This window comes from Chenopodium quinoa, unplaced genomic scaffold, assembly GCF_001683475.1.
Source record: "Chenopodium quinoa cultivar QQ74 unplaced genomic scaffold, ASM168347v1, whole genome shotgun sequence".
NCBI classification, from domain to species: Eukaryota; Viridiplantae; Streptophyta; class Magnoliopsida; order Caryophyllales; family Amaranthaceae; genus Chenopodium; species Chenopodium quinoa.
In genome coordinates this window covers 536,835-561,900 of record NW_018742966.1, presented here as the reverse complement: position 1 = coordinate 561,900, position 25,066 = coordinate 536,835, and the positions used below count along the sequence as shown (strand labels likewise).

The following is a 25,066-nucleotide window of genomic DNA, read 5'->3' as shown; positions in this document are numbered from 1 at the left end:
CACCTGTCACAGGCGACCCGTGACCAGTCACGTGCCACCTGTGAGGGGCAAATGATTAGGGGGTTTTTATCCACCAATCACCTTCTGACAAGTGGACCAACCAGGTTCCGCCACGTGTCCTTCACTAAGGCCAACAGGAGCCTGCCACGTGTCAGTCACAGATACGTCCTCTACGGACCACTTAAGACACGCCACGTGTCCGCCCATGCCAAATGGGAAAACCGGCCATCAAGGCCCAGTCCAGTCTAGAGGCCCGGTCAGCCCTAGGTTTACCTTAAACCTAGAGAGTTGCACGCTTCTCAAGGCTATAAATACTCGATTAATCCTCATTAATCACACAACAGAAAAGAATCGAATAATCAAGAGATCAAGCAGAGAAGAACAGAGTTATTAACAACCGGCTAATCTCGCTAACGACGCAGATTACCAACACCAAGCACTCTCACCTGGAGAGATCTCATTACTTTAATTTCTGTATTAATTACTCCTTAATCAGGTACTAACTTGACCGTTGGAGGCGGAGCTCTCAGGAGTCTCCGTTATTTTGCAGGTACAGGCGTCCGGTTCCAGTCTCGGAATTGTAACTCTCCCGCAGGACATCAGAAAACCCCGAAACAGAAACCATCCAATTTGTCTTTAAACGGCCAATTTTTCGATTTACAACTTGCAACAATTTCATTAACTCAAGCCTACCACGAACATTTATGACAACATATAATGATCATATATGGTTCCAAACATCATTATATGATCCCGAGATGTAATCCCTAAAATCCCAAGGCTTTTCGACTCCGTGACCCGAAACCTCCAAACATTTCTCAAAAAGCATGGATATAAGTCTTCAATTTTTGAATTTTTTGACTTTTTTTCGCCTGCAAATAAAAATTACCAATATTTTTATCATGATTCCTAATACCCTCCGGGAGTAATTGGGTGGGTTGAACTATCCAATTTGCCTTTAAACGACCAATTTACCGGTTTATAATTTGCACCGATTTCATTAAATCAAGCCTACCATGATCATTTATGACAACATATAAAGATCATTAATGGTTCAAACGGCATTATATGACCCCGAGATACTAAAATGTAAAGGATTTTCGACACTGGGCCTCGAAACCTACAAAAATTTTCAAAAATGTAGATCTTAGCCTTCAATTTTGGAATTTTTTGACTTTTTTTGCCCGAAAACAAAAATTCCTGAAATGTTTACCATGGTCCCTAATACCCTCAAAGAGTTCAATTAGGTTGGTGGAACCATCCAGTTTTCCTTTAAACGGTCAATTACCGGTTTACTACTTGCACCGATTTCATTAACGCAAGCCTACCATGAACATTTATGACAACATATAATGATCATATATGGTTCCAAACGGCAAAGTTCATTATATGACCCCGAGATGTATTCCCTAAAATCTCAAGGCTTTTCCACACCGTGACCCGAACATTGTCGAAACTTTTACCATGGTCACTAATACCCTCCGGGAGTTCAATTGGGTGGGTGGAACCATCCAATTTGCCTTTAAACGACCAATTTACCGGTTTACAACTTGCAGCGATTTTATTAAATCAAGCCTACCACAAACTTTTATGACAAGATATAATGATCATATATGGTTCCAAACATCATCATATGACCCCGAAATGTATTCACTAAAATCTCAAGGTATTTCAACACCGGGCCCCGAACATAACCCGACTTGAATCCGAGAATGACCCGACTTGGAAATGACCTAACTTCATTATAACCCGCAAATTATTGACTTGAACCGAACCCGACTTGGACCCGAGAATGACCTGATTATAATTCGCAAGTTATTGACTTGAATCGAACCTGACTCAAACCCGAGAATGACCCGACTTGAAAATGACCCGATTTGATTATAATCCGCAAATTATTGACTTGAACCGAAACCGACTCAAACCCGAGAATGACCCAACCTGATTCTAACCAGCAAATTATTAACTTGAACCCGAGAATTACCTTAATCCGTTAACCTTAATTAAACCCGACCTATTGTTCACCCGACCCAAACCCGATAAGAAGTATGACCCGACGTGACCGGATTCAAGCATGACCCAACCCAAAACCCGACCCGCATATGTTATGGAATTAATCTAAATTGACCCGACCTAAGTTGACCCGACCCACTCTTACCCGACCCAAACCCTACCCGTTTACCCAAATTGATAGTTTTAGTTACAGCCTTACACTAGGTCAAGCTTTACCTGGTACCTATTAGTGATTTACTAATCAAAGTCCGTACATTTGTGCAATCATCACATGTCCTTGTGGCTCTCTAAACACCAAAAATAAATAAAAATGATCATATATCGAACAGCTACAACTAACAGCTTCATCATGCCTTTTGCTGGTGGGTGGGTTATGCTTCAAGATTGTTTAATCAGCCTCTCACAAATTGGCTAGCTTAAAACCAAATGTTGTAGCCTAGCCGGCTAAGAACTTACCCGTAGCCACCTCCATTGACATTTGACACTGCAACAGTAAGCCATCTTTCATACTTCGTAGTTTTATACTCCACTTCCCCTCCTCTATTTCAATACTGTATATCATTCAAATTGTACATGATTAGGATGAAATCGATAAACCAATACTGCAGAAGTGCTTCAGTTTCATAAGTAGACTGCATGTAGTTAGTACCTCTCGTATACCATCTCCTAGAGCAACACTAGATTCAATATACGAATCCTGCAGCCTTCAGCCTTTAGCCTCAAGCTCACAACAATCACAAGGTACCAAAATATCAATTTACCATAGAACAACAGTAGTTTAAATAGAAACTGTAATAAACAAGGTACGGAGAAAACACTTTTTGATGAATGATACAGATTACAGAGTATACAAATACAGAAACATAATTACTAGTATATCATACAAGACCTGCACTATCTGTATTACTAACAAAAATGAAAAAAAAATGCCAGTATTGCAATATCTAAATTCAACTGCACAATTCTCCCAACACGTACAATACTTATTCAAAATTATTCCAGCGCAATACATTGCAGCCATTTAGCTGCTATACGAAATACATACAAGTATAATAAAAAAATTAAACTATAGAAATTGAATATAAGAAAGAATGCAAATGATCTCATATGAAGTGACATACATTTTTATGGTTGAAAGTTGTTCAAAACGTTCAGCCAGGTGTAGCAAGCTACTCAAAATTCACGGATTTCTAACTTAGCTGCAGCTGGAAGTTTACTGGAAATCTGATCAGTGCATTTTCGGATGGCATCAAGCTCATCTGGCTTTGGCAAGTCGCACTCCCATTTGTTGAGGTACAACCTTTTACCAGCGGGAACAACAATCATTTTTTCCAAAGCAACTGCTGATTCAATCAGCAAAAGAGCTAGTTCAATATGCCCTTTTTTACCCAAGAAGCCACTGAGCTCAATCTCCCGAAGATGTTCATGGCGAAAATCTATTCTTAAACCCTTTTCCAATTCAGGAGTATAGAAGTCAGGGCCCTTTAAATGCAACCCAAACTTATACAGAGAAGGGGCTGCTCTAAGCAATTTAGTGAACCCGGTAAAAGCACCAGTTAGACGAACAACTGACATAATCAATACCTTAAGACTGGCCAGTACAGGCAAAATCTCATAATTCATATCAAACTTCTCGAAGAAAAGATCAAGATCCAAGATTAAAGTATGGAGCAATAGATTTTTACTCATTAGTTGGCTAAAAATCTCATCTATCCATCCCAGACGCAGCACCCTAAGCTTAGAGATATTTTCAAAGGAGAATTTTAATTTTGGTCCAATATATGTGAAAGATGCAAGATTTCCTGCATTAACTTCCAGTTTGACTAAATCATGACAAAGGTATATGTGCAAAAATTTCAACCGGATCAATGACTCCGGGATTCTTATACTTCTCAGATTCACAGCTGAGCAAACAAACAAGTCCTCAAGAAGCAAACAATTTGACACCAGATCCTCAAAAGCTTGGTCTGTAACAATTACATTGGTCAAAGATACCAACTTAAGATTCTTGAAACCGCTAAAAGCAGGAACAACTTCACATCCGCCCAAACGAAGCTGGCTTAGACAACAAAGATTGGTTTGAGGACTAGCCACTTGGGGAGGAAAGAGCCACGAACCGATGGCACTTCCCTTTCGGAAATGTAGGTTAAGGCTTTGCAAATTGCACTTAAGGGCAAACAAGACCCAACGATCAATGTAACATACCACTTCCTCAGATAGTTCATAGTGCCCTGCAAAGGTAGAAACGCAAATTGAAGGTGACACCAACTGGCTAACAACCCCATCCACCAATCTAACAAACTGACGCGTTCTCAAACGCTGCTCTACATAACTGAGCTCCCGGCCAAACATGTTATAGGCATCAAATGACAAACTAGGAGATTTCATCCACAAATTCCTCCACCTCTTTGAAAGAACACCAGTACTCACAGCTTGTTTCAATGGCAAAAAGGATAATATATGTAGGAGAAGTTCATCAGGCAGCAAACTTATCCTACCTAGCAAAATGCTATCAGACTTCATGTCTAACAAGTCATCCAATCTAAATTGTTTCCTTTCATCCATTCCTTTTGCACCTATAATTACATTAACACATTAATACATCTTCTTATCTTATAATCAAAATTACTTGTATACGTAATACCCACTAATTCTTTATGCATTATTAACCTATAATACTATAACAATTGGGAAATTTTGCCAAACATAACAGAAATGTTCACAACCACAGCATAATTGAATTCCAATAATATCACCCTTTTCATCTATGCAATTTAAAGCCATAAAAATCAAATACCCAGTTCATATTAATGAAAATTAATGGTAAGAATCGAACAAGCGAGGTTAATTACAAGAAAAATACACATTTTTGAAGCTAGTATCTATTCATTAGGGTAACTAATTAGGGGGGAATTACTTATCCCTAAAAATTTCAATTAAACACAATCAATATCGTACAATTTGTATTAGAAATTCATTCAAAACAACAGATGTAGTCTTTCATGAAGATTAAAAATCATAACTTAAATTAAATCAGGGAAACAATAATCGAAAATCAAAGAGCAAATTTACCTGATGAGAGAGGAATTTGAGTGCGAAGTAATGCATATGCAATCAACAGCGAAGAAAGAGGGAAATAATCGTTGAACCTAACAGTCGGATTAACTGATTAACAAATTTAAATGGGAATAATGGGATCGGATCGCTTAAGTAGTGTTCATACTGAATTTTACTGATAAAAGTGACTATGTACAAAGCCCAATATGGGGAATACGCCTCCATACATGACCATACCTAGGGAGTGGACTTTTTGGCCATGTTTGGTAAATGCCTATTTGATGGCTTTTTGGTTAGCTTTTGGCTTTTGGCTTTTTTATGAGGTCAAACAGCTAAAAAATGTTATTGGTAATTGGCTTTTTAGCCAGTGAAAAAGCTAGCTTTTAAGCCAAAATGAAAAAGCTGCTTTGAGTAGCTTTTTTGTTGGCTTTTGGCTCGTTGGCCCACAAATTATCTAATAAACAGCCAACTACTAACAATTAATTTACCACACTTTTATAAACAGCCAGCTTTAACAGCCAATTTCAAAAGCCATTATAAACAGCCAAACATACCAGCTGGTCAAACAAGCCAAGTGAATCAGCCAACAGACGACCGCCAACAGCCACTTGCCAAACAAGGCCTTTATCTACATGATTATAATTGTCACGTTGATAGCGTAAATTGATATACTTGTAGAATATAAAGGCAGAGAATGGTAAATTGGTGATTAACATTGTAGTTTTAGTAGAAGAAATTGCAAGAGGTCGTTTGGTTTGCACAGGGTAATCGAAGTGGAATGAATTAAGGGAAAAACAAGAAATGGCATGAAAATACATATAATTTTCTATGCGGTTTGTTTTAAAAATAAAGAGAATGAGGCCCACCAGTCCCACCCCACCACCACACAACCACCTGAAAGTAGTCTGAAAACCACTCGCCGCACCTCCCTCACCATTCGCCGGCCCTCCCCGTCCCTCGTATAGTCCCTCCTCCGAAAAACCTCCCTCAACCCTGTAAAACCTCCTTCAGCCCCGAAAAACCCTAGAAACCATTCTCACTCGCCGTAAAACCTGTCGGTCGCCCTTCCCCCACCCTAGAAACCCTAGCCGCTAAGTAATTAGTCAAATTTCAGGGTGCACCCAAGATATATATAGATAGGGTGTACGTTGAGGCCAATTTCAATAAATTTCAATGGTAAAAAAGTCACTAAACACTTAAAACCTATCATGTTCATCTTAAAATAATATATTCAATAAATATAATTTCAATTTAGTGAAAATAATTTCAATTCAGTAAACATAATTTCAGTTTACTAAAAATCAGTAACTTTTGAGAACAAGTAATCAATAAAAATAAATTTTATTTGATAAAAATAATTCAAATTCGACAAAATTAATGAGACCCTAGCCTATTATCAACAAAAGAAAAGGTAGAACAATTCAACAATCCACATGATATATTAAATTATATTGAGATCAACAAATATCCTTCACAAAACTATATCAATATTCAATAGTATTGTTATTATCTGCATCACGTTGGATACGCAATTATACTTAAAACTATATCACATCGGATACGCAATAATAACTTAAAACCATTAAAACTATATCACATCGGATACGCAATAATAACTTAAAACTATATCACAACGGATATGCAATAATAACTTAAAACCATTAACATTCCAGTTGACACCACTAAACATTGTTGAAAATCACTTGAAATTTTAATTGGACAAAAAGCAAAACAGGGTGGATTTCCTTATATTAATTAAGATTGTCATTTATAGAGTAACTCCTACATATCTTAATGAATCAAATCCATTAAGATATACAAACTTTTTTCCTTTCAAATGCACCTATACAGCTATATAAGGAGTTTTTTTGAGGTAACAAAATATTTCAAAACAACATTAACTAGTTCACTAAATAAGAAAAGTTATGGCAACTACTAAGAAGTACATTGCATTGGTAGTTGATGATGACTCTGCTAATAGAGCTATCAATCTCAAGTATTTGACTAGAAATGGTTTTGAAATTGAAGTAGCCAAAAATGGGCAAGAAGCTGTGGAGTATTTTCAAATGGGCTACAAGTTTGACTTAGTGCTAATGGACATGGAAATGCCAATAATGGATGGCTTTCAGGTACATCAAATTTACTATATGTATCTATACAAAATTTTTACATGCATTAGTACACATATTATCACATTAAGTCAATCATTAAGAACCAAAAAAAGTTTGGTGGAGTTGGTGGGTGAACTTACCTTGTGATTTCAAGGTCATGAGTTCGAGCTCCACCAATTACATTTGCTTGAGAGTAGGTGAATTCCACCCACTCTAAACCTGAAGCGGTTTCACCTGTGAGAGATACTGGTTTAGTAGGGTCCTTCATACTAAGTTATTATTTTTTTTTTTCATGTTTTCAGGCTACAATGGAAATTCGCGCTTTGGGTGTGAAAAGTTTGATCATAGGCATGTCATCAACTGCTTCTCAAGTGAAGATTCAAGAGTTTGTTAGTGCTGGGTTAGATGAATTCTACCATAAGCCTATGAATATGGCCAAACTTATAGCCATTATTCGACGCCTTGAAAACTAAGCTAATAATGTATTGCATGATTGTATATCATGCATTTTATATCAAGTGTAAGAGCGTGGAATTTGGAATGAAATAAAAGTTTATAATAAATCTTGTGAATTGATGATAACTTCATTACTATTATGAAAATTTATCTAAAAAGGCTATATGTATTGCATAAATGCATAGTTTTACAATTTGAGAAAGCAAGGTCAGTCTTCATATCAATGGATTTTGGGCTTATCAAGTTTGTTGGGAAATTAGGGATTTTGATTTGGGGTATAGTGTTCTGAATCAAATTAGGAGTTTGGGTTCTTATTATATTATATCAATTTAGAGGCTTAGAATTAAAATCATAACCAGGTTTACAAAAATTAGGGGATTAGGAATTTGAATTACAGTTTATCAATTTGGTTCAAATTAGGTTTTAAAATTACAAAATATACGTAATTCTTATTTATATTCATGTATAATATCGATTTATTTTTAAAATATAAATGCACAAGTTCTAACCTAGTTAATCCATAAATTAAGGGTTTTTTTTTTGGAAAGACCATAAATCAAGAATTGGTTATTCAATTTAGAGTCAATTTCATAAATTTGTAGGTAGAAAGTGGATAAAAACAAAAATCAAAAAATAAAGTGGGGATCACAAACAAAATATATATATTTAGATGGAAACCGTTAGTGGGAGTAGGGGTGTTCATTATTTGGATAAAAACCGAAATCCAATCCAATATGAATCATTAATTTGGATCAGAATCATCAGATCCGAACTTTTAATTAGATCGAATTTTTTTTTTTAAAAAAATTGAATTTTCGAATTGGATCGGATTGACCTTATTCGAATCCAAAAAATCAATAATCGAAATATGAAAGCGTAATTTTATAAATAAGTATTGGTAATATTAATCATTTAAACTATTTTATGATTATATTAATATTATTTGACGTTTTAATATAACTACAAATATAAAAAAGTAAAAAATGCTCTCTAGGAAAATTCTCCAAGAAACCCCCAAGGAAAACCATGGAGTCCTTCCTTCGACTGAAGAAAGGGACCAAATTAATCGATCAAATAAAAAGCCTAAACGTAAAATCACACAACTGGTATTTGGTGGCAATGGTCCCCAGGATGAAGAAATGGCTGAAGGGAATTCGGAGGACATGTCTTCTGAACAACAATCTGAACAAGGGTTCCTTGACCATGCTAGTCAGCAGAAGGGTGCTGCCTCCTTTTGCAACATGCTAAGAACAGGGCATGATGGATCTCCTCAACAGAAGTTTGTTGATTTTAGGGAAGAGGAGGAGGAAGCTGATATCTCTGATGATGAAGAAGATATCCCTAAAGATATTCTGAAGGATGATAGATGCCCTGTGATCCAACTTTCTAAGGAAGAAAAGAGACGTCTGAGACAACCTTGGATGACTTCTCTGATTATCAAGTTGTTTAGTGGGAAACTAGGATACATGGGCTTAATGCGCCGTTTAAAGAAAAAATGGAACATTAAGGGAGAGCTTGCTTTGACAGATATTGGTTGCAACTACTACATAGCGAGGTTCTCGACTAAAGCTGATTATAATTATGTTCTTACTCAAGGACCATGGCTGCTAGATGATAACTACTTGACAATTAGAAAGTGGGTTCCAAACTTTGTCCCGGATGATGCTCCGATCAAGGTTCTTACGGCTTGGGTACGTATTCCTAATCTTCCTGTTGAATATTTTGATATCAATTTTTTAAATAAAATTGGATCAAAAATTGGCAAAGTGATCAGGGTAGATAAAACTACTACTCAGGCGGAACGTGGTCAATTCACAGGGCTTAGTGTTGAAATAGATTTGTCTAAGCCTTTGTTGTCGAAATTTTGGCTAAAAGGAAGAATCTGGAGGGTTCAATACGAAGGCATCAAAATGGTTTGCTTTAAGTGTGGAAAGCTGGGTCATGTCTCAGATGATTGCAATCCTGTCCAAGTGGATGAAATGCAATCTGAAATGGTAATCCATGACAACCCTTTACATAACCATGTGCCTCGACCTGAGGAACAAGAAAATTTTGGTTCATGGATGCTTCTAAAGAAACCTGGGAGACAGAGGAATACTAAGCCTGATAAAAATGCAGGGGTGGCAAAGAGTGGTGTTGGTGGTGCTAAGGTGGTGGAAAATACTGCAGTGGTGGCTAACCGTATGGGAGCTATTCCAGGAAAGAATAATCCCAACGTAATTGTAGGAGGAAATTATGGTACTGGATCGAGATTCAATATCTTAGAAAATCAGGAGGTTGATTTTGAAGAGATTAATGGGGAGATAAACAAGGAAGCAGAAGATTTTGTTTACAATTCACAAGATAAAGATGGTGGTGCTAAGTCAAGCTTATGTGTCAACATTATCTTCAATTCCAGACTCTATGGAAGATAGCTGCTGATACTCTGCCTATAACTTGCATGATATGGAACGTGCAAGGGGCAGGAAATTCGAATTTTGTCTCTGCTTTAAAAGAGGCAGTTCGATTAAATAAACCTAATGTGTTAACCTTGGTTGAAACACATATGGGAGGAGAGCAAGCAAGTAGAATTGCTAATATTCTTGGTTATAATGGTCATGAGAGGGTGGATGCTATGGGCTTTAGTGGGGGAATTTGGGTATACTGGAAACCTGAGATTGTCACTATTAACCCCATCTTGAAGCACAGACAACACATTACAATGGAGATCACTCGAGTTGGAGCCACTCCTTGGTATTTCTCAGCCATCTATGCTAGTCCGGATCCTATAAAAAGAAGAGAACTGTGGGATGAACTGAAATCCTTTGCTTCAACCCACAATAAACCTTGGCTAATAGCCGGTGATTTCAATGACACAAGATTCCCATCTGAACGTAATAAATCTTGCCATGAAACCAATCGTAGATCAGCTTTGTTTAATAACTAGATAGAAGACATGGAGCTGTTAGAAGTTGAGTTTGCAGGAGCAAATCATACTTGGGCTAGGGGGCGAACTCCGAAAACTCGCCAAAGTGCTAGGTTGGATCGTGCGCTGTGTAATGATGAATGGGCTATGAGATTTGAAAAGGCGTCGATGAAGCACCTTCCGGCTATTCAATCCGATCATTGCCCCATCTTTATCTCTCCTAATGGTTTTGTTCCGCTTCAAGCTGTGCATAGGCCATTCTGCTTCCAGGCAACTTGGATGACACATGAAAGCTTTAAAGAGTTTGTGGAGAGAAACTGGGATTCGCAAGGAGACTTGGGGACTTCAATGTCCAAATTATCCTCTGAATTGCAGATATGGATGATAGGCCGTCGTCGAGCCTACCAAAGATAATGATTCCTATCTTGGTCTCACTAACAATAGTAAGGGTAAGAAAGGGTCGAACCCAAGAGAGGCGTTGAATCAACCACCGAGTACTACCGTTTAAATAAGCTAAATGAATTCTAAATTGGGTTGGTTTTGAGTAACTTCTTCTAATTCAACTCAACTAAAGCTAAGAGGAGATTAACAATATTAAGAGGAATCTAGGGCTTGGGTTATACCACTCAATTTCATCACAAATCACAATTAGCATGCAACAATCAAGTAAATTAATGGGATAAATTAGGGGAAGTCATCTAAAGCACCCAACTACTCTCTCAAGCTAGAGGGATTACTTGAATCATGAATACAACCTACTCTCGTGGTTACATAGCATAAAACAAGTGTTAAAGCATAATCACGATGACATAAACATTCCCTTGACCGGTAATCCCTATTCTCATGGCATTTCGGGTCAATCAAGCATAAGGGAGCTAACTCAAGTTCATCTCTCGATCCTTCGTTGAGAAAGCTTGGATAAATAGTTCTAGCAATGGCCATATACAAGAACTAAGTAATTAAACCACTTAAGCTCAACTAATTAACATCCCACAACAACCAAATTAGCACATGCAACAAGTAATTAGTGACTACATTGAGGGTTTTGCCCAAACCCTAGAATTTAGACTACTCACAATCCATGGGGGTTAAAGCAATTAAAGATTTCAAGCAATTCATGAACAAGTTCAAGCTAAGGATTAAGCTAATTAACAATCCAAAACATGCAAGAACTAACAAATAATTAACAACAAAGTAAAGAGAAGTAGAAAAGATGAGTAAGAAATGGTTACTATGAAGCTTCAAAGTGAGCAACAATGGTGGATTTTGTCTTCCACAATGATTGAATTTGAATGTTTCCAAGCTAATAATTGAGAACTAACTAATGATTTGAGAATTTAATGTTCTAAGACTACAAACTAAGAGGAAAGCTCTAAAAAACTGCCTCCCCCTACAAATGAGCTCTAAAGGGGTATTTATATGATCCCCAAATAAAAAGGACGGAGAAAACAAGGAATGAGTTCGACTGCAGGTCTGCACGGACGTGCCAGATTTGGCACGGACGTGCAAGGCTAAGCACGGCCGTGCCAAGTTTGGCACGGACGTGCCAAGTTTGGCACGGACGTGCCAAGTTTGGCACGGACGTGCAGGAGGGCCAAAATGGAGGCAGAAGCTTCTGCCAAGGTCTGCACGGACGTGCAGCTTTTGGCACGGACGTGCAGACTTGCACGGACGTGCTATCATCTTGCACGTCCGTGCAGGATGCCCTGCCTAGACTGCTTAACTTTGGGAAGCTGTAACTTCTACGTTTCTTGTCGGAAATGGACTTGTGACTAGTCGTTGGAAAGCTCTTGGGACGAACTTTAATCTCCAATTTGAATCGCTTCAAAAAGTTGATAAGATCAAAAGTTATGGTTGGTTGAAGTTGACGCTTACGCAAACGACCTTTCAAGGTTCTCCAAAAGCTTTTCATTTCCCTTTAAGGCATTCCTCCTTCTTCCTCCATGTCTATATCAACCAAGCTTGCCCTTATCCTTGCTCACTCATGCTTGATCATGTCCATAGTGCTAAAAATAGCTACATTACATCAAAAAAACAAACAACCGGTGAAGCATGGATGGTACAAAATTTGCATAAAAATAGGATAAAAAATGAACTTTGATGTCGATTAATAACGAAAACAAGGTTCAAAAGTACCCTAAAATCATGCCAAATAACAAGTTATCAATGGAACAGAGATATTTTTGGAAATATTTTTAAACAGAAGAGACTACTCCTAGCTCGAATTGCAGGCGTGCAAAAACAATTGGCGGTTCGTATTGTTAGAGGACTTATAAAGTTAGAATCAAAGCTTAGAAAAGAACTTGATGAAGTTCTAGAGAGGGAGGAGATCCTTTAGTACCAAAAATCAAGAATTGAATGGATAAAAAATGGTGATAAAAATACCAATTTTTTCCATTTAAGTACAATTGTACGACGCTGGAAGAATAAAATAGTTGCCATTAAAGGAGAGAATAATCACTGGCTACAGGACAAGGAAGACATCAAAAGTCATATTGTTAAGTATTTCTCGACCTTATTTACAGAGGAAGGGGAACCAGAATTTTTTGATGTACCACAAGACATATTCCCTGAGCTTTCCTCGAGTGATTGGAGCGGACTAGTGAAACCGTATTCAAAGGTAGAGGTTGAAAGTGTCATTAAGGAAATGGGAGCTCTGAAAGCACCAGGACCAGATGGGTTACAAGCTATTTTTTACCAAAAAAATTGGGAGATAGTTGCGGTCTTGCTGATACAGTTTATCGAACCATCATGCCCGCTTTAGAAGGTAAAGGATTACCAGAGCATATCAATGACACTTTTATTGCACTCATCCCGAAACTCGAAAATCCGGAGCTTACATCTCAATTCCGGCCCATTGGATTGTGCAATGTTGCATATAAGATCATCATTAAGGTCATAGTGAATAGACTTAAGCCAGTGCTTCCTCATTTGATTTCAAATACTCAAGCTAGTTTTGTGCCGGGAAGACAAATTACAGATAACATTGTCATTGTACAAGAAGTTATCCATACCATGAGAAGAAAGCAAGGTGCAAAAGGCTTGATGGCTATTAAAATTGACTTTGAAAAAGCCTATGATAGGCTACGATGGTCTTTTATTAGAGACACGATGGTGCAAATGAATCTTCCGATTTTTATGATTGAACTCATAATGGAATGTGTCACTTCGGCCTCATTACAAGTCCTTCTCAAAGCTTTAAGCCGAGCCGGGGAATAAGGCAAGGAGACCCCCTTTCTCCTTATCTTTTTGTCATGTGCATGGAGCGCTTCTACCAAGTAATTGAAGAGGCAATTATTCAAGATAGGTGGAAACCAATTCGAGAAAGCCGAGATGGTCCTGCCTTGTCAAACCTCTTTTTTGCAGATGATATTATCCTTTTTGCAGAGGCTAGTGTCGAACAAGCCAATGTAATTCATGGCTGCCTAGATTGATTTTGCAAGGCTTCGGGTCAAAAAGTGAGTCTCCCAAAATCAACAGTGTATTTCTTGGCTAATGTTGAGGATGAGACACAAAGGCAAATTGGTGCAGCTTTGAAAATGGAAATCACTCATGATCTTGGTATGTATCTTGGGATGCCAACCTTGACGAGTAGAGTGAAAAAAGAAACATTTAGCCATTTGTGTGAAAAGATTGATTGTAGACTTGCAGGGTGGAAGTCTAAATATTTATCTTTAGCAGGGAGAATCACCTTGGCTAAATCCACCATTTCTACAATGGCTATTTATTCCATGCAGAAAACTAAGATCCCTCGTACTACTTGTGAAGCTATTGATAAAAAAAACCAGAAAATTCATATGGGGAGGCAATGATGAAAAGAGAGGGGTTCACCTTCTATCATGGGAGGCGCTTCAAAGGCCGAAGAGCCAAGGAGGGATTGGCATGCTCTCGACAAAACAAGCAAACGCAGCGTTCCTTACTAAACTAGGATGGCGAATGCTCACCGAACCAAATGCACTCTGGTCAAGGGTCTTACGAGCTAAATATTGCAAGGGACGATGTGATGTTGATATGTTTGAACCGAAAGCTGGGAGTTCGAATGTATGGTGTGGAATTTCTGAAAATGCAAAAGTGTTGGGAAAAGGTACAAGAGTTGCAGTTGGGAATGGCACTACAACTTTGTTTTGGGATCATTTGTGGTGTACGGATGTGCCCCTTAGTGATCTTGTTACCCAACCTATGCCTATGGAAATAGCAGGGTCTACAATTGCTGAAATGTGGGAGGAGGAGGTAGGTTGGAGACGGCCTATCCTTGCTCCTTTTCTCCCCACAGATGTGTTGAAAATCATTCAAAGCCACGAGCTCCGAGTTGACCCAAATGTAGGGGACCTTGTTTACTAGAAAGATGGCAGTCAGGGTAGATTTTCAATTAAATATGTGCTTGCTATCATGAGACATGAGACCAATGTAATTGATGATGATTGTTGGGATGCAATATGGAAAGCACCAGTTCAACAACGAATTAGAGCTTTTTTATGGCTTTCTTGCCATGATCGCATCCTAGGGAATCTAAACCGTCTTAGAAGGAAAATGACTGACGATCCAAAATGTTTTATATGTGGTGCAAGTGAGGAGAGCACATTACATATTATTAGAGACTGCCCTACTGCCCATGGTGTTTGGAAGAAAATAATCCCTCAATGTCGTTTGCTGAATTTTTTCCAAGGTACACTGAAAGATTGGCTCCAAAAGAACTTGAAACAAGCAGATGTGCTTAATGGTGAATGTTGGGCTACTTATTTTGGTATAGCTGCTTGGTGGATTTGGAGATGGAGAAATTGCTTTGTATTTAATAGAGGTGATGAAATTCCTCTTGATATTGGTGCTTTTTACACATTAGGTACGATGAAGCTCGAAGGGTGCTGAATGATGACTTCGAAGAACAGCTTCGTAAACACAAAAATCGAGTGCAAACTAATGTCACTTGGCATGCTCCTGCCCCTGGCTGGTACGTATCAAATTGCAATGGTGCGGCCAAAGGCTGTCCAGGGCCTGCAGGAGGGGGTGGGATAATACGAGATCATGAGGGGCGTTTTATCTCAGCATTCACAGCAAATTTTGGTAACTGCTCAGCCTTCAAAGCAGAGGTTAAAGCACTTACAAGAGGATTAGAGTTGGCTAAAAATCTTCAAATTCCACAGTTGGAAATCCAGATGGACAACTTGGCTTGTGTACAAGCGTTACAGCAGCAAGTGGTGCCCAGGGGTGAGAATATTCAAGCACTCCTCTACTGTCAGCGTTTGCTTAATGACTCGGGGTGGAAAATAAAGGTGACTCATATTTATCGTGAAGGCAATAGAGCGGCGGATTGGTTGGCCAACCGCGGGGTCATTACAGACTCTCAGTTATTTATTCTCACTATTGTTCCGTCAGAGTTGGGTCTTATCTTAGAGGAGGATGCTAGGGGTGTGGCTATACCACGCCTAGTCCCTCCGTAGTTTAGTTGTTTTCTTTTTGTTTTGTTTTTTGTTTTTTGCGTTTCTTTTTCATGCTTAAACTGGTTTTTGTCATGTTTTTTTGATTAATTAATTAATCTCAGTTGAATAAAAAAAAAAAATATTTGTGTAAACCTATATGTTTTCAAAATTTGTATTAATCGTGTACAACTATACTTTCAAGAATCGAAATTTTATTATTACATTTTTATTTTTATAATCGCATTAGACCCAAAAAATTAGCAAATTATTTTAATTCGGATTTTGGATTCGATCCAAATAACCGAATTATAATCCGATTGGATTGAATTTGATAATTAAAACCGAAATTTATTTCGGATCAGATTGAATTTGGGCTAAATCCAATCCGGAATCCGAATAGACACCCCTAAATGGGAGTGTTACCTTAAATTGTTCAATATTTAGGGAAGCATTTTTAAAAAAATAATAATTTAAATGTACTTATTTCCAAAAGTAATACTTTAATTAATAGTATTATTTGACAAAATTTTCCAGTGCTTTAGGGTTCGAAATTTTTTATTGAGATAACATTATACCCTGTACGAATTAGTAAAGTTGATTAAGGGTTTGTTCTAATTTACTAAACTGATTTGAACTGAACTGAATTGTTTATGATAGAAGGAAATTATGAACTGGACTAAACTAAACTGATTGGAGCTGAACTGAAAATAAGCTAAGAGAACAGGCCCTAATTAGGTCAAATTGCAATTGGTTTAGACTTTAGAGTGGTTCTTTGTTGTTGGTGTTTGTTGCATTAAAAAAAATGTTAAACAAAAATTGCTTTTTTTTTTTTTTTTTTAAAAAAAAAAAGAAGAGGAATCTACTTGTTAAATAAATAATATCATCTTATACAAAGTAACATTTTGATTATATATCCACAATATTTTTTGGATATTTATAAAGATCGACATCTGTTCAGATACTTTTCATTATCATTCATATAATCAAATCGATCAATTAAGATTGACAAACCTTTTAAATGTAATTTTACTTCTATAGTATGTACAAAAGTTGTTCGAGGAATTGATTACTTCTTAAAACCATTTACTATTCTAGTAAAGAAGAAAAATTAAATAACTCCTAAAAAGTTTACTACTTTGATTGTTGGTGACAACAACATTAATAGAGCCATGCATCAACCTAAAATATTTGAAATTGGTTTTTGTAAAAAAAAAAAAAAAAAAAAAAAAAGTAGAGGAATCCACTCGTTATACGAAGTATTAATTAATAATATTGTCTAATATCATTTCGATCACATACCCACAAAATTTTTAGATTTTATTTGTAAAGATCGACATCTGTTTTGATAAACTTATTATTCATAAAATCAAATCAATCAAGAACGACATACCTTTTTAATGTAATTTTACATCTGTATAAAGTAGCTGCTCGAAGAGAATGATTAATTCAAAACCAATTACTAGTCTTGTAAAGAGGGGGGAAAAAATGGTAACTCCTAAAATATTCACCGCTTTAATTGTAGGCGATGACTCCACTAATAGAGCCAACAATAAAAAATATTTAGGCAAAAATGGATTTGAAATTGTAGTAGCTAAAAACGGGGAAGAAGCTGTAGAGTATTTTCAAGTGGGTTACAAATTTGATTTAGTGTTGATGGACATGGAAATGCCCGTCATGGATGGTCTTCAGGTACATAACTTGATTAATCGTATGCAATTACACGTAGTACCTCCGTTTTATATTATTTGCAACGATTTATGTCAAATCAATCATCATCTATATATCTAAACACATTTGTTAATTTTTTTTTTTTTTTTTTTTGGTAACAAATTATACATTGTTATTTAATTAATTTGATGTGTCTTTTTCATCCACCTAGGCAACCCGAGAAATCCGAGCTTTGGGAGTAAGGAGTTTGATCATTGGAATGTCTTCAACATCCTCACAAGTGAAGATTCAAGAATTTGTTAATGCTGGTTTAGATGCTTATTACCCTAAGCCTATGAACATGGCTAAACTTGCAGCCATTGTTGGCTGTCTTACTAATTGAGTTACTATTGCATGATTTTGTGTCTTGCAATTTATATAATGAATTGAGAGTCAGTAAATTTAAGATGTCTTGGGATTTGTTGGGTTTGTAATATGTTAAGGAGTTAATACTCCGTATTTATATTATCAGCTTACCATTTGAGCCCCCCCACCCCCCCCCCCCCCCTACTTATACTTTTTGAGTTTATGGCAAGTAATGTATGTTATTTCATGCTTTTACGTCTTACCCAGATAGATAAAATAAAATCACAAACCTATATAAGATCAATTAACTTTATGAAGATTCTATACATCATCCCTTAAAATTCATTTTTCCTTTTCTTAATTTTTTTTTTATTAAATTACCTCTTATCCTAGGGTGAGGTTTCAATTAAAGCTACATCATCCCGACCTAATCCGTCGCTGCATTGCATAGGTTTGGGAAGATTTGTTAGGCATGGATTCTAGGCGTGGGCCAGCATACTTTTTTTTTTTGCCCGAACTTAAGTCTAGCCTGGCTCGAAACTTTTCTTTGCCGTAGCCCGACCCATGATCAGGCTTTAGTTCCAATGCACTTGTATAATAGGTTTTTTTTTTTTTTTTTTTGAGGGGGTGGGTTAGTTGAAACTTAAAAGGCATAGTAGACCAAAACCCCTTACGAGATAACTCAGCCCAAAATAGTAGGACAGACATTGGCGATCTGAAGGAAATGTGAAGTGACCTCTCTTCTAAAATGCCTATAGTGACTAGTGAGAACTAAAACCTACATATAGTTACATTAATGTTGAAAAGTTATAACCTTTCCATTAGGTCAAACTTAACCACAATAACCAATATATACTATAACACGTCAACCACTTCACTTCATCAATCAATTATATTCTCCCTCTATTCCTCATATGAAGTTAATTTTTTTTTTTTTTTTTTTTTTATCAAACTAAAACGTTAATCGTGTTCATTCACTAAATTACATTTAAGAAACAGAAATCGGGTCAAAATTATCGGACCAAAAGTAGTCAATTCATTTCAAACCGAGCCAACCACGAAACCGATATGAGATTACCAACCCTAGACTCCAAGAGACCTAAAGTATATCACTTGAGTACTCCATAGTTGTTTATTAGTTAGGTTAACAGCATAAATAAATAAAGACTTTACAATAAATAAAAGTATAAACCAAGAAAGAAAACCGACATAAATAGTCTGCAGAATTAAGAACAAGATGTTTAAAACATCCGTCAACCGTAATCTACCCTTTTTAAATTTCGCCTCAAATCCCTAAATTTCCTCCTTTTTTATTCTTCGTAAACTCCGCCTCCAAATTCTCTCTCTTCTACTTTCTCTCTCCTCCCAATCTTCCTCGCCGGAAAACCCCACCTTTTTCCGGCGACAAACAATGTCTCAGTCCGCCACTTTCTCTCTCCTAACCCCCACAAAAATCTCCCCTTTCAAAACCCTCCTTAAACCCTCTTTCCCAAACCGCCCATTTCTCCTCCCGGCCCGACCCGGACCCGGATCCGAACCCAGATTCCCCAACCCCATCTCCGTCGCCGGAGCTCCGGTGGTTACGCCGGTGATTCCCGAGGAACCGTCTTCGTCGTTGTCAACAACATCGATGGAGATTGATCATGTGAGTTCGGCAGAGATGAAGGAGAATGGGTTTCGCAGCACGCGTAGGACGAAACTCGTGTGCACAATTGGGCCTAGCACGTGCGACTTCGAGACGATTGAGGCGCTTGCTGAAGGTGGGATGAATGTGGCACGTTTGAATATGTGTCATAACACGAGGGAGTGGCACAAGGAGGTGATTGAGCACGTGCGAAAGTTGAATGAAGAGAAAGGGTTTGCTGTTGCAGTGATGATGGATACTCAAGGGAGTGAGATTCATTTGGGTGATTTTGGTGCTGCTTCTGCTCTTAAAGCTGAGGTCTTTTTTTAATTTCAATTTTAAATATTGATGTTATTATTGTTTTTTTTGTTATAATTTGCAGAATTGACCTAGAATTGAAATTGATTGACAAAAAGATTGTGTCTTGAACAGGGTTTTATGACCCAAAACCTGAAATTTATTGAATCTTACAAATTAGGAGTTTAGAAGCGTCTTAACTAGGACAAAATCTTGATGTGGACCGAAATTTGAGAAACAATTTGACATTTTTTTTTGGATAAATAAAAAAATAAAAAATCAAAATCAAAACTTGATATTAACGAGAGATTTGGTTTTGTTGGTTGTATAATTATGTGTATGAATTGTTAGTTGTTGGGTTTTATTAGATTATGGTTTTTGAAATATGATGGGAATTTAGTGAGTGAGGTGACATACATTGCTAGCAAAGTGCAAAGAGAGTGAGGTGACATTGACTGATATGCACGAGAGACTAAAACCATTCTTAATGTGTTGTGAGACTCCCCCATTTCTATTTTGGTTGTCCCAAAATAATACATTCTGTAGTTTATATATAGTTAATTTACAACTTGTTTGTATCAGCCTTAATGAGTAAATTAAGAAAAGACTACCTTGTTCTATGCTAAAGATGTATAAAAAAATTATGCTAAAGATGTATAAAAAAATTAAACTTGGTTTGTTGTTTCAGTATTTCAGTCAAGTTACTTAATCAAATGTGGTTGTGGCCTATGTAGCATTTTTTGGGACAGAGGAATTACATGTTATTATGTTACCTCTATTCGAAAGACTCCCAAAGGATGTTAACTGGATCCGAATTGGTTGTTTTTATTGCCTTGTAGTCTTCTAGTGTTGATTTACTTGATTAACATATCCCGAAGTACACCTGTGTGGGTTTGTTTTTTGTTTTTTTTTTTCCTGTATCAAATTACCAAAAATATGTGCTTAATAAATTTTCGATGTGAATAAGGAATTTTCAATATCCAATTTGGCTTTGACTCTTTAGCTTAAAATTTAGCAAAAAAATAAATAAATTATAATCAACATGCTCTACATACAAAGTGGCTACAAAAATGATTGCAATAAGTTTGATCACTCTTTTACACTGATGTGCATTGATTGACTTCTTTAGGATGGTGATATTTGGACCTTCAGCGTCCGTTCATTTGATGAGAGTCAGCCAGAGCGCACCATCAGTGCAAGCTATGATGGTTTTGCTGAAGGTATGTCTTAGATTACTGTCTTGTTGTAGACACTGGCAAGAGCCATAAAGCTGTAGTGTATCAAATTTCGAGCTTGTTCCAAATGTTACAGATGTTGAAGTGGGTGATGAACTTGTCGTGGATGGTGGTATGGTTCGTTTTGAGGTTGTTGAAAAAATTGGCCCTGATGTCAAGTGCTTGTGCACTGATCCTGGGTTGTTGTTACCTCGTGCGAATCTTGCATTGTGGAGGAAAGGAAGACTGGTTCAACAACGTAACAGTATGCTCCCAACGATCACATCTAAGGTTGGTCTCTCTCATCCAACCTTTATCATCAGCTTAATGATCATTGTCCCATTCATTTATATTTCATAATAAGGTATCATGTATTCTAATCCAAAAACCTTTTATGATCCTTAGGATTGGCTGGATATTGATTTTGCTATAGCTGAAGGTGTGGATTTCATTGCATTGTCTTTTGTTCGATCTGCTGATACAATCAATCATCTGCGGAGTTATATTGCTGCACGATCTCCTAATAGGTAAATGTTTCTACTTGCCATCAATCAATTCTCGGAATCCCCTCAGTCTCAAAGCCCTTCAGGAAAGCAGCTTTGTTTCTAGCTGGAATTGTATTTTTCTGCTAGAGGGAAAAATCCAAAACTACTAGATCTACTTGTGGGTTTGTGCTGTGTTATTCTTAAAGATGCATCATACAGGTGGTAGTGCAATTTGGGAGTTGGGGTATGTGGTTTATGCCAAATTGCTGAAAATAGATGCTACTCACGAATCTGATATTGTGCTTTATTGCTTATATCTGATATACTTTTATAACAGTTGTGTTTTGTTTAATATAGATACTAAGCAACAATCTAAAGCTGTTCTGTGAATTTTGTGCTCAACTCATTAATTTTTCTTCTTTTGCTCCCTTCAAGAATTATTGCATGTTGCTTTCAATTTAGAGCTCAACTGTCAATTTTGACGTGCAGGGATGTTGGTGTAATTGCTAAAATAGAGAGTGTTGACTCACTGAAAAACTTGGAAGAGATCTTAGAAGCTTCCGATGGAGCTATGGTTGCCAGAGGAGATATGGGCTCACAAATTCCTCTAGAGCAGGTTCCATTTGCCCAGCAGAAAATTGTTCATTTGTGCAGGCAGCTTAATAAACCTGTCATTGTTGCCTCGCAACTTCTTGAGTCCATGATCGAGTATCCTATACCAACTAGAGCAGAAGTTGCTGATGTTTCTGAAGCTGTCAGGCAGCAAGCTGATGCATTGATGCTCTCTGGTGAATCAGCAATGGGTCTTTACCCTGACAAAGCATTAACAGTTCTTAGGAGTGTTAGCGTGCGAATGGAAAAGTGGTGCAGAGAGGACAAGTATAGTGAAGAATTGGAATTAGCAAATATATCATCATCATTTTCAGATATCATAAAAGAAGAGATATGCCGGTCTGCTGCCAAATTAGGTAAGCAAATATTCTCAAGTATTTTACAAGTAAAAATTGAAACTGAACTAAACTCCTATTTTATTTCAACCTTGGATAACTAAAACAGCCAAAAGTTCTACGATGGTTGTTTGATTGTTTCATATCTTTATGAGATAATGGCTAGGAAACAAGCCTGGTTATTGAACAACACCGAGTATGTTTGCTATTGAGCACTTGGCATATTGAATTTTGTAAGGTTGCGGTGGTTGTCCTTTAAGAAAAAGCATTGTAGACACTTTCATAAAACGGCTAGTTTAGACGTTTTTTAAATGTTAGCATCTTTTGATGTCTTTTGTGGATTATTGTCATCATATGGTAATAACTGTGTGATTTGCAATTCTACAGCCAGCAGTCTGCAAGTGGACGCCTTGTTTGTTTACACATCAGATGGACACATGGCATCCCTCCTTTCACGTTGGCGACCAGATTGTCCAATATTTGCTTTTACCCCCACTGCTTCTGTGAGGAAGCGATTAAATCTGCAATGGGGGTTGATCCCTTTTCGGTTAAACTTTTCCGAAGACATGGACACTAATTTGAGCAAAACTCTGTCATTGTTGAAAATAAGAGGCATGATCAAACCTGGAGACCGTATTGTTGCTGTGTCTGATATGCTACAGTCTATCCAGGTAAGGATCGTTCCTTGAATGCCTGCCTGCTGGTGATGTGATTGAGTTCGGGACGAATTCAGCAATTTGTAACTTAAAAGGATTTATTTAGAGATTATTTGTGTGCGTGAGAAATTCTGATATTCTACATTCCTTGTGATTGTAGAAGTCTTTAAGGCTATATTATTACTTAGGTATATAGTGCCAACTTTGATCCTAGATTCTTAGATCTACTCGTGCATTTTTCTCCCCGTCTTTTCTTGATGTAATTTTAAACAGACTTCTGATGTATTTTTAGAATTGGTCGTAACGAAGTATTTTGTTAAACTTGAGTACAGTTTTGGTGAAAAACACCCTACATTTGTTTCTTATAAATATTTTCAAAAGTCATCGTACGAGGAAGGATGGAGCGTATGGCTATGCGAGTAGCTATTGTTCAGCATACTCGGGTCCTCTTAGCTACGGTTTATAAACTAAGCCATGTACAACAGGGACATAAAATGATAAAAAGGCCATAAAAATTGGTCCAAATCCAAAATTTGATCAGACTAAACCAGATTAGACTAAATCAAATCAAATTGACAAATATATAATATCAGATTAAACAAAAAATAATCAAATGGGCCTTTTGATGACGTGGACTGACTACATGTGTTGAAGTAGCCCAAGTAGGTTTAGGTCCAATTTTAGGAATTACAGTAGAATTTGTTACTCATTCTTTATTTTGTTTTTTGTTTTAAAGAATAAGCATATGCTTCTGAAATTCTATATACTGTAGAGTATCAACATTTATTTTCAAGATTTTACAATGAAGTAAAGTAGTTAGTGAATAATCATGGACATAACCGTAAATTTACAAAATTCTGAAGCAAATCTTAAGTAACTTTATATTTGGTGCAAAATCTTAGATTACTTTAAAAAAAAATTATCTTTCTCTTTGAAATATTAGGTACTACATCAAGCATCACTTCCGATTATGACTAGTTGATTGCAATGGGTTTAGAATTTCTCTCCTTTCAACCATATATTTGATGACATTTCATGTTTGATTTACCAATTTTTATGTCCCATTGTTTTAAGAAATTACTTTTGATTACAAGATTTAATGAATTAATTGTGACTAATATTTAAATATGATACTGACACTTGTTTGATAATGTTACTAGTAACATAATTTCAAGACCTGTTTAACATAATTATGAACAATGATATAGACACAAAAGATATGTTAATTTTGGGTAATTTGGGTATAAATGGACTTATTATGGAGAGTTATTGTTTTCATAACTTATGCTAAATATGATTTATTAGTAATTTAGTATCCAAATCTGAATTCTTAGAAATAACTCGTGGTCGCCTATTTATTTGTAAAGTAACATGCTTTATGTCCATTTTGTAAAAATATACAGATTTGTTTGCACTTCTCATTTAGGGTCGTGAGGCCGTGATGAACAAAATTTGTTTATCACGGAGATAAACTTGTATTTCCTCCTTGAGTCTCCTATAATTTATTTCATTGTTAAAATGTTTATGCTTCAATACACTCGCTCGAGTGACTCCTCGATTTTTGTAAGTGTTTCGGTTCGATCTTTACAGTTTTCAATAAACACATTTGAGTATCAACATTTCGAATTGTGTGGTATAAAAGTAAATTTCTGTAAAGTAAACATTGAGACGAATTTAATAGGATCTTTTGTGGCTTTAATTTGCTTTTACTCTATTTATCATATTGCATGTATTCACTCTCTCCAAATGATACATTCCAATCCGAAACAATTTTAAGAAACAAAGTGCAAAAACTTTTGTATACATCCAATGTACAGTAATATTACTGTATATCGAGGTAACTTTTGTTGAATTTAGGGTAATTTTTATTC

At 36.7% G+C, this 25,066-nt stretch overlaps 5 protein-coding genes across 5 annotated transcripts; 4 read left to right on the top strand and 1 right to left on the bottom strand.

Moving 5' to 3' along the window:
* Positions 1-2,975: 2,975 nt before the first annotated feature.
* Positions 2,976-5,258, bottom strand: LOC110728961 (putative F-box/LRR-repeat protein At3g18150). Its single transcript, XM_021908636.1, has 2 exons — positions 5,086-5,258; positions 2,976-4,589 (listed from the first exon to the last, which is right to left on the bottom strand). Exon 2 carries the CDS (start codon positions 4,576-4,578, stop codon positions 3,187-3,189), a length of 1,392 nt encoding a protein of 463 aa, XP_021764328.1. The 5' UTR covers positions 4,579-4,589; positions 5,086-5,258; the 3' UTR covers positions 2,976-3,186.
* A 1,737-nt stretch (positions 5,259-6,995) lies between these two features.
* On the top strand, positions 6,996-7,654 carry LOC110729038 (two-component response regulator ARR22-like). The gene is made up of 2 exons (XM_021908739.1): positions 6,996-7,199; positions 7,484-7,654. The coding sequence occupies exons 1-2, from the start codon at positions 6,996-6,998 to the stop codon at positions 7,652-7,654; spliced, it is 375 nt and encodes a 124-aa protein (XP_021764431.1).
* A 2,423-nt stretch (positions 7,655-10,077) lies between these two features.
* On the top strand, positions 10,078-10,563 carry LOC110729037. The gene has a single exon (XM_021908738.1). It carries the CDS (start codon positions 10,078-10,080, stop codon positions 10,561-10,563), a length of 486 nt encoding a protein of 161 aa, XP_021764430.1.
* Positions 10,564-17,444: 6,881 nt separating this feature from the next.
* Positions 17,445-18,009, top strand: LOC110729036 (two-component response regulator ORR41-like). The gene is made up of 2 exons (XM_021908736.1): positions 17,445-17,648; positions 17,839-18,009. The coding sequence occupies exons 1-2, from the start codon at positions 17,445-17,447 to the stop codon at positions 18,007-18,009; spliced, it is 375 nt and encodes a 124-aa protein (XP_021764428.1).
* A 1,374-nt stretch (positions 18,010-19,383) lies between these two features.
* Positions 19,384-23,524, top strand: LOC110728960 (pyruvate kinase isozyme A, chloroplastic-like). The gene is made up of 6 exons (XM_021908635.1): positions 19,384-19,914; positions 21,023-21,113; positions 21,205-21,398; positions 21,513-21,634; positions 22,082-22,560; positions 22,927-23,524. The coding sequence occupies exons 1-6, from the start codon at positions 19,384-19,386 to the stop codon at positions 23,226-23,228; spliced, it is 1,719 nt and encodes a 572-aa protein (XP_021764327.1). The 3' UTR covers positions 23,229-23,524.
* Positions 23,525-25,066: the final 1,542 nt, after the last annotated feature.